At 53.0% G+C, this 9786-nt stretch overlaps 1 protein-coding gene across 2 annotated transcripts; it reads left to right on the top strand.

Annotated features, from left to right (window-relative positions):
- Nucleotides 1-624: 624 nt before the first annotated feature.
- EI24 (EI24 autophagy associated transmembrane protein) lies at nt 625-9385 on the top strand. Of its 2 annotated transcripts, none has more exons than XM_080366704.1 (11): nt 625-724; nt 2902-3049; nt 4533-4678; nt 6284-6344; nt 6977-7043; nt 7482-7606; nt 7863-7982; nt 8076-8187; nt 8354-8465; nt 8581-8655; nt 8789-9385. In XM_080366704.1, the coding sequence occupies exons 2-11, from the start codon at nt 3008-3010 to the stop codon at nt 8955-8957; spliced, it is 1029 nt and encodes a 342-aa protein (XP_080222830.1). In that variant the 5' UTR covers nt 625-724; nt 2902-3007; the 3' UTR covers nt 8958-9385. The 2 variants fall into 2 exon arrangements, with proteins under 2 accessions (XP_080222830.1, XP_080222831.1); XM_080366705.1 differs by lacking the exon at nt 625-724 and adding an exon at nt 814-934.
- Nucleotides 9386-9786: the final 401 nt, after the last annotated feature.

The following is a 9786-nucleotide window of genomic DNA, read 5'->3' as shown; positions in this document are numbered from 1 at the left end:
CCCAGTATCTCCTCAGAACCCCCCAGTATCCCTATTTCCCCCCAGTATCTCCCCAGAACCCCCCCAGTATGCCCCCATTCCCTGCTTGTACTCCTATTACCTCCCCAGAACCACCCCAGTATCCCCATTTCCCCCAGTATCTCCCCATTCCCCCCCAGTATCCCCATTTACCCCCAGAACACCCCATGTGTCCCCATTCCCCCTCAATATCCCCCCAGTACCAACCCAGTATCTCCCCATTCCCCCCCCAGTATCCCCATTTAGCCCCCAGCATCTCCCCAGAACACCCCATGTATCCCCATTCCCCCTCAGTATCCCCCCATTTCCCCCCAGTATCCCCATTTAGCCCCCAGTATCTCCCCAGAACACCCCATGTATCCCCATTCCCCCTCAGTATCCCCCAGTACCAACCCAGTATCCCCATTTCCTCCCAGTATCCCCATTTAGCCCCCAGTATCTCCCCAGAACACCGCATGTATCCCCATTCCCCCTCAGTATTCCCCCAGACCCCCCCCCCCAGTATCCCCATTCCCCCTCCAGTAGCCCCATTCCCCCCCAGTATCCCCGGGCCATTTGGCGCCCCCTGGCGGCGCGGCGGGCGGTGCACGGGAGGGGCGGGGCGGGCTGCGCGGCTGCGCGGGGCGACGGCGGCGCATGCGCGGGGCGGGGCGGCCGGGCCGCGGGGAGCTGGGCCCAGCGCCGTGCTGCCGGCCCGCCGCCACCGGTGAGTGAGCGGGGGTGGCCGGGGGGAGCAGCCCCGAGAGGGCCTTGGGGCCGGGGTGAGGGGCAGCCCCGAGGTACCTGTGGGTCCTCCTGGGGGAGATCGCGGGGGTCACCGCCGGGAACCGCGGGGGCAGCCCTGAGGTACCTGTGGGCCTCGGGAAAACCGCAGGGCGACCCTGAGGAAATTCTGGGTTCGGGGCGGGTAACTGAGGTAATTCTGGGTACGAAGGGATCCGGGGGGGCACTCCTCAGGTAATTCTGGGTACGAAGGGATCCGGGGGGGCACTCCTCGGGTTATTCTGGGTACGAAGGGATCCGGGGGGGCACTCCTCGGGTAATTCTGGCTCTGAAGGGATCCGGGGGGGCACTCCTCGGGTAATTCTGGCTCTGAAGGGATCCGGGGGGGCACTCCTCGGGTAATTCTGGCTCTGAAGGGATCCGGGGGGGCACTCCTCGGGTAATTCTGGCTCTGAAGGGATCCGGGGGGGCACTCCTCGGGTAATTCTGGCTCTGAAGGGATCCGGGGGGCACTCCTGAGGTAATTTTGGGTCCTGGGGGGTGAACCCTGAGGTAATTCTGGGTTCAGAGGGGTCCTGGGGGGGAGCCCTGAGGTAGTTTTGGGTCCTGCGGCCAGCCCTGAGGTAACTGTGGGCCTCGGGTGCCCCCCCCCCCCCCCCCCCCCCAGCACCACCCCCCTCACACGCTTCCCGGGGAGACTGGGAACATCCCTGAGATAAAATAGTGCCCCCTCCCCTGCATAAACCATAGAGACCACACGCACCCCCTCCTGCAGTAACCACGGTGGCAGCTCTGGTGGGTTTGCCACCCTCCCACGGGAAACATGGGGGTCCCTCACATTAGCAGGGGGGTGGGAGGTGATGCCCCAGCCCCTGGTGTAACCGTGGGGCAGGCCTGCACTCCCCACCCTGGGCTACCCATGGGGATCCCCCCTTTGCACAGTGACCCCCGAGCCTGGGGTGCCCCTGGGTAAAAATAAATCACGCAGGGCTTTCTGTAGAAACCGGGACTGTACGGCAGTTGGGTCTCGCTGTATTTAACACGTTCGATTCCAAGCCCGAAGGGTGCCGAGGCGAGGCTGCCTGGAACAAAGAAAACGCTCGTTTCTGCCTTTTGTTTCTGCCGCGGCTCTGCCAGTGTGACCCATACCTCAGATGCCTCAGTCACCTGGCTAAAATGGAAAGAGACTCCTACGCCATGCGTGGGCCTGAGTGTGTCTGCTTCTGAAGGCTTCATTTTTAGGGTGAAGGTGGTGCCTGTTATTAACTTGATGTTAATTAAGCTGAAGGCCAGTTCTGCTTTGGCACTTCCATCCGAACTGTCATTCACTGCTTCACAGGAGCACAGTTCAAACCACGGCAGGCTTTGTCCCAAAATAACCAAAATAAAAACCTTTTTTTTTTTTTAATTATTTTTAATTGTGTCCTGCGCCACACATTATAGAGCAATAGCAACGCTGACATGTCAGGGCTTGCGATAGCAGCCTGCTCCAGAGCTGCTGGTAGCTCCTGCCTAGGAGAAGCAAGCAGTTTGTATTCTGGTGGAAAAGCTCCATGAGTTTTGTTAGCTGGTGATTTATTTTTTTTCTTAATTCACACGCTGTCTGTGTTTCTGTAGCACCTTACAAGAAGCAGGAGACTCAATGCCATGTTTTTGGCAAAAGGCTGTTTGGAGTAATTACTGTTTTGGGCAAAAGCTAATAGGGCAGCTGAAGAGCAGCTGTCATTTTGTCAGGCTCTTAATTGTAGACCTGGTGTTTTCTTACCTGCCATGCAAGGAAGAGGAGGTGTGGGGCTGTAAAGTGTTAAAATTAACGCTGGATTTAGCAAAGATGTTTTCACACCTCTCTGGGATGGCTCTGCCAGCTTCTCCCTTCTGCAAACAAGCAGCACAGCGCCTTGTTCAGAGAGATGTTCTGCTGTGTAGAAATACTGGCTCTGCTCTTCATGAGACCCCAAGTTTGTTAAGACAAGATACCGTGTAATTAACAGGATGGGTCTCTTATCTGGCCGTGTGTTCAAGGATGGTTGCCTGATGGGAAGCCAGTGAGGGCAGGGAAGCTTGCTGAAAATTGCCGGGATGTGATTCTAGCTTGTAATTACCCTCCTCAGCCTGGTGTTGTTAATGCTTGCCACGGTCCTGTGTGTTCTCTCTCCACAGGCTCCATCTGTTTCCCATCTCTCCAGGATGAGAGAGGTTTGGGTTCAGCTTTTCCCCTCTCCCTGTAGTTGATAGTTTTGGAACCAGAGGTGATGCTGGAGTCGAGATGGCAGACAGCGTGAAAACCTTCCTTCATGACCTTGTCAGGGTAAGTCTTTGCGTTTCAGGTCCTCTGTCGTGGGAACTGCTCTTGTTTGCTTTGGTGATGGTGGGACTTCCACAAGGAGTACCTGCCTTCTGATATCATTGAGGGTGGATTACAAAAAATGATGGAAAAGGGGCTCCAGGTGCATGTGAATCAAAGATGTCGATTTTATAAAGCAGAAATACCTGTAGGCAAGCTTTCCACTCACCAGCGATGGTGAGGTTTGACATGGCTGTGTGGGATGCATTGCTCCCCAAGTGCTTTCTAGGAGAATTTCCTTCTGAGCTGGCCGCTGCTGTGCAGTGCGTCTTGCAAAGGGCTCAACGTTCATCCAGGGCGCTGCTGAACCCGTGACGATTTCCTTTGGGGATAAGTTAATATATAGCCCGTGTGAACATCACAGTTGTGTCACAGTGATAAGGCCTTGTGTGAACTCAGTGCTCCCACTCTGTCTTGTATCATCCTGATATAAATACAGGCTTAAAAACACTCACGAGGTGACACTAAGAAATAACTCATTATCAGAAATAACTTGTTTTGAAAAACTTGCTGGATTTGGTCTTGAAGGTGTGTGGCCATGATCTAAAGCAGAGGGCTTGTGTCCAATGTTCTCGCACCATCTGCAAAGCAGTGGGTAGAGCAGCCTGTGTAATTAATGCCCACCTGGTCAGGTAGCAGCGGCAGCACACACCGCTGTTTCAGACATGCGTTTGGCATCAGAATTTGGTCCAAAACCTCCATATACTAAACTGGGTTGCGTGGGTCACCTGGGTAGTGATGCTGTCCTGGCTCACGCTAGCATCCCTAACAGTCTTTATTTTGAAGTGAAATTTTGGTAGAGATGGTTAGGCTATCGTCTGGAGCTGGAAATAACCACTGGTGAGTACTAGGAGGTGGCACTAGAAATCTTTCAAACAAGGAGTAAGGCAAAGGCTTCTGGGCACTTTCCTATTAATGGGTTTGCATGGACATGGCTGGTGCGAGGATGTTTCTGGCATGAGGGCAGATGCTTTTATTTGTACAGGAATAAGTGTCAAGCTTATATGTACAGTCAGGCTGTGAGGACTTTGCACATCCGGAGTATTTTGTATAATTCTATTTTATTGGTTTTAGGAATGCTGGCAGGGGATGAAAGGCTTTCTGCCAGACAGGAGAAAAGGGCTGTGAGAGATCTGACTCTTTGTCTTTTGCCAGGACTATAAATAGTGGAGGTTGGATGAGAAATCACACCTTTAAAAAAAAACCACAAAACAACTGCCGCTCTTAAAGATGCTGGAACATGCGGTGATTTAGGTCACTGGGCCATGGAAAATAGGTGATGTTCCTGCTCCTGACCTGGGCTCTGGCTTTCCCTGTTTACCAGGGAGTGAGGCTGGTTTAAGTCCCTTTTTGATAACCAGGAGAGTTTTGATGGCCTTGGTCAGCCACATCCCATTCCTCCTCTCTCTGCGAGGTGGAGCATGACAGCCTCTCCTTGTGTCTACAGGGAATTAAGGACTCCATCTGGGGCATCTGTACCATCTCTAAGCTGGATGCCCGGATTCAGCAGAAAAGGGAAGAGCAGAGGCGAAGGAGAGCAAACAGCGCGCTCGCACAGCGGAGGTTTCACATGGAAGAGAAGAAGCAAGAGAAGTGAGTATGGGGCCTGATGAGTCATAGATCAGGTAATTCATTTCTCTTTTGGTCGGTTGAGGGCAGGGAGAGAGTGCAAGCCTGCCTAGAGCTTTGAAGAGCCCGATGAATTGCAAAAGCCTCTGCAAGTCATAGTGATTTGGCAGTGCTGGTGCTTTTTGGTATTTTCTCCTAAGTATCTGTCGTATTGCAGTGGCCTGGCTAGAAGGGAAGTTGAGGTAAGCGGGCTTTAAGAAATAAGGCCATTGTTGGTGTCTGCACTTGCAAAGATCTCTGTAAAAATACTTGTCAGAACCATTACCCAGGTGTCGGCGAAAGCAGAACTTGTGGTGTACATTTGCAAATCGTTTATAAACCTGATTGTGCTGAAGCACAGAGCTGATAAGTATGAAATATGTGACGTGAAAACCCTTTTTTGCAATCTGTGTGATGAAACTGGAACTGTTACTGTGAGATAAGAAGTCAGACCTTTTACATTGTTTGACAATTAAGAGTATTCGATTAGTCTGAAATAATAATAGAAGGTAGGGAGGTAACAAGCTGAAAGAATGTGGAATTCTGGGTTTCTTTCCTTCCTGTGTACTCGCGCTGTCTCTCAAAGGTTGCTGGTGGTGGTAGTCATGGGATCGGGGAAGAACCAGCAGCTCAAATCTGATTGACACGTCTGGGGCAGATCAAGTATCTTTTTTCCCAGCCTTGCTGTCTTCCGCAGCCATCTATAGCGGTTGCATCCACTAAGGCTGGAACTGCCAGAATTATATCCACGTGGGAGCAAAACAGCATCTGTTCTTGTGTCTGACTCCCAAACCGCGCTGAGATGTTTCTCCAGTGCCCTAATTACAGTTGGGCTGGCACTTCACGCGGTGACATTTGGTGGGTAATACGCCTTTCAAGATGTATTTCCAAATTATTCTGACTTAACTCAGCGGTAGTCTGACTTTATCTCAAGATGACAGAAAAAATCTCCTGCCTCCCATGATCCCAGTCCTCCCCAGAGGTTCCTGCAGCCTTGCACGTGGGCTGCCCTTGAGGAATAATACATATTTCGGAGGGACTAAACAGTCATATTTTACTGGTTTACCTTTGTAGCAAAGTCCCTTTGGTAGCAGAAGCTGACTGGGAAAGCGCTAAGAGTCCCCCCACAGAGCTGCTCTCTTGTGTGTCCGTGGACACGCTGCAAAGAGAGAGAAGCTAAAACCTCCCAGAGCTGAAACGGCCTCTTCCGAGAACAAAAAGCCTTGATTTCATTGCAGCGAGAGTTTGAGGAGATCTCTAATAAATGCTTAAAAATCTGGAAGAAAGTTTTGCTTTGCTTCCATTTCAGTGCAGATACAGGAAATTAATAAAGGTTGAAAGAGCCTCCCTGATGTAAATCTTCTAGAGCCTATGCGCTGGCCAAAATGTGGCGCAAGTCGGTGCAGGGATTCCTTCCAGGATCCCCCTGTTCGGATAAAATCAGGTGCATCACTGGTGTGGAGCTGGTGATCTGCGACATTTATAAGGTGTCCAAAACATGCACCAGAAGCTATTGTCACTTGCTGGGGGACATTTGTCTGGGCACCAGGACCTTAACACCTCTCATCCATCTCTCCTGTTGCTCTGCAGTGAACCCCGGATAGTGAGCCGGATATTTCAGTGTTGTGCCTGGAACGGAGGTGTATTCTGGGTAAGCAGATATTTTTATTTTCTCTGTTAAAAACCATGTGAAAAGCCACATCTTTGTACCCTTGGACGCTGTCAGTGGTGAGCTGGCAGCTCAGCTGCGGGAATTGATAGGAGCCACAAAGTTCCCAGCCCCAGGTGCTGTATTTTAAGGGACATAGGACCATAGGTTCACTTGGGAGACCTGCACGTTAAACCCGAGCTGCTTTTCCCAGCCTTTGAGACCACTCTTCACCCAAATATTTCAACTCCTGCTCTGTTGCAGTCTGGGATATTGCTTTATGGAATTAAATATTGATATCTTAAAGACATTTTCTCATCTCTGACCTTACCACGGCTGTTTCATGAGGCTCATCCCTCACGGAGCCGACGCTTTGCAGCCTAATAAATCACCAGCTTCATTTTCCCATTAGCCTGTGGCAGGGTACGAGGAATTGGCATGGAAATGCTAAAAGGAAAGTGCTCAGTTGTAGATTTCGTCTGTATTTAAGTAGAGATCCTCGGCCCTCTGTATTTATGGACCGCTGCCTGAGGGAGCGGGCAGAGGGTCTGCCTTCAGACCAGTGGTTACAGAAGCATGAGAAATCACTGTGCAACACCTCACTGACAACCCTCGTTGGTTTTTTTTCCCTGTAGCTTAGTCTCTTCTTGTTCTACCGCGTATTTATACCTGTTCTTCAGTCAGTCACGGCACAGATCATCGGTAAGTCCCTTTCCTTTTGGTGCATTACGGGACGCTGAGCAGCTCATGGATTGGGTGCGGGGGGGTCCTGACACCTGCCACAAACTGCCAACGGTTTGTCTTGTTGAGCTGTTCCTCGCCCCACTGTCTCCTTGTGCTTTCTCTTCCTCCCTGTGCTAATCATAGCCATCAATAATTGCTTAGTAGAAAATCCGGGAGGTGGATAACCCTGCTAATGGTCTGTGCGTGTTGGGGATCTGTGGGTTTTACCACTGGTAACCCACCGCTTTCGGTGCATTTTTGCAAGTGGTGGAAATGCTTTTAAAGAGCAAAGGTTGGGGTCGGAGGTTTCTCCTGTCCTCCAGTGCTACGCTCAGAAGCTCCCTGTGGTGCAGAGGAGCACCTGTGATGTGAAATGAGGAGGTTCCTCACGTGTTTCTCCCTGCCTGTGTCTCGAAGGTGACCCTTCCTTGCACGGCGATGTCTGGTCCTGGCTGGAGTTCATCCTCACCTCCATTTTCAGCGCCCTCTGGGTCCTGCCCCTCTTCGTGCTCAGCAAGGTTGTCAATGCCATCTGGTTTCAGGTAGGCAATGGGAGCCCGGGCCACACATCTCATGGATGAATGGTGGGGGGGCTTCCCTCCTTAGGGCCTGATCAGCAGTACCGGGGGGTGGTGTTTTGGCACGAGGGGAAATGCCATCCCAAAAATCTGGGGTTGTTCCTGGTGGGAGAAAGCAGCTCAGTAACACAGCCCCAGCTGCTTTTGGATTTCATTTCTCTGAAACCCTCGTTCTCTTTGGAATTTCATTTCCCTTGAGCCCCTTTTTTCTCTTGTGCAGGACATTGCAGATCTAGCGTTTGAGGTTTCCGGCAGAAAGCCTCATCCCTTTCCCAGCGTCAGTAAAATCATCGCCGACATGTTGTTTAACCTCCTGTTGCAGGCGCTGTTCCTCATCCAGGTGAGATTGGAGTCCCACACCTTGCTCCTGGGCTATGTTCTCCCGCAGATCCCGAGTACCCCTCACTTGTCTGCTCTTTGTTTTCATCTGCAGGGGATGATCGTGAGCCTCTTCCCCATTGATATCATCGGCCAGCTGATCAGCCTCCTCCACATGTCGCTGCTCTACTCGCTCTACTGCTTCGAGTACCGCTGGTTTAACAAAGGTGAGGCACGCAGCGGCTGTTTGCTGGCATTTGCGGGGGTTTTCTATCCAGGAGCATCTATTTGGGTGCCAGAGGCTGATTTTCCTTCAGGTTTTGTACAGAAGGCAGGGTAACAAAGGGCTCTCCTCCCCATGGGTTCATTTCTGCGGGATTTTCTTCTCGCCAGGAATCGAAATGCACCAACGGTTATCCAACATCGAGAGAAACTGGCCCTATTACTTTGGCTTCGGCTTGCCGCTCGCGTTCCTCACAGCAATGCAATCCTCCTACATCATCAGGTGAGCCGCGGGGCCGCACCTCAGCCCCCATCTGCCTCCTGACCTGAGGACATGCACAAACCCGCTAACTGCCTTTTGATTTTTATTTTATCTTCCTCCCCTCCCCCCCCCCCAGCGGTTGCCTCTTCTCCATCCTTTTCCCTCTCTTCATCATCAGCGCCAACGAAGCCAGGACCCCCGGCAAAACCTAGTGAGTACCACCCTTCTGAGCCCGCTGTGCCCCTTCCCCAGAGCCCCGTGCCAGGGTTTTCCCAGCTTCGGGATCTGACAGGATCTCAGGGTTTTCCCAGCTTCAGGAACTGATGGGATCTCTTCCCTTCCAGCCACTTCCAGCTCCGTCTCTTCTCCTTGGTGGTTTTCCTCAGCAACAGACTCTTTCACAAGACCGTTTACCTTCAGTCTGCCCTGAGCGGTGCTTCCTCCTCCGCCGCCGAACGCCTCCTCTCCCCCCAGCCCTCTCCCGCCAAACACGCGGCTGCTCCGGGGCACTGAGCCGCCACCAGACTCTGGGGGGGGACAACACGGGCCACCCCTTGGCCCCTGGCAGCGTTCCCCAGGGACGGGCAGGACCCAGCGCCCGAGGCCTTGCTGTTGGTTCTGCTAATTAATTATTTTTTTTGGGGGGACACAGGGACAACCCAACCAAATCAGGATTTTTAACACCTTTGTGAGTTTCGAAGAGCCGGGTCGCGCCCTGCACTTGTTTTATAGCGGACTCTTTTGTACGCCGGTGCCGTGCCATCCCCCCACCAGCACGGTGGGACCCCCGTGCCCCTGGTTTGCCCCCGGGGGAGCTGCGGTTGTGGGGGGGGCTCCCACTGCGCTCAAGCACAGCGTTCTCCCCCCCTGTGCATGCAACGTTTCTGTAGGGGCAGGGAAGGAACCGGGTGACGTTAAAACAAAAATCCCTTTGGTTTATTTTCCTGGGTTTTTGGTTGTTGTTTTTTTCGGGGGGGGGGGGGGGGGGGGGATGGACGACGACGACGACGCGGTTTATGAACTTTTCTCTAGTATTTTCACACTGAAACATTAAATGGAGAAATCACGACTCGCAGCCGTCCTGCGCCGCCCCTGTCGTTACGCCGGGCGGGGGGTCCCTGCACCGCGACCCCCTACCAAGGGCTGCCGCCGCCTGCCCCGGGCGCCGCCCACGTGGCACCACTCACGTGGCGGGCCGGCCCACTTCCTCTTCCGCCCGCGTGATCTGTACCGCCCCGCCCCCCGGAGGCCCCCAAGCCCGGACGGACACGTCACGGCTCGTTCTCCGCCAGCCCCGCCCGCCCCGCGCTCCGCCAATCGAAATGTGCCGTACGCGCTATGC

The sequence above is a fragment of the Falco punctatus genome, assembly GCF_963210335.1.
Source record: "Falco punctatus genome assembly, chromosome: 16".
NCBI classification, from domain to species: Eukaryota; Metazoa; Chordata; class Aves; order Falconiformes; family Falconidae; genus Falco; species Falco punctatus.
This window is presented reverse-complemented; position numbering and strand designations above follow the sequence as displayed.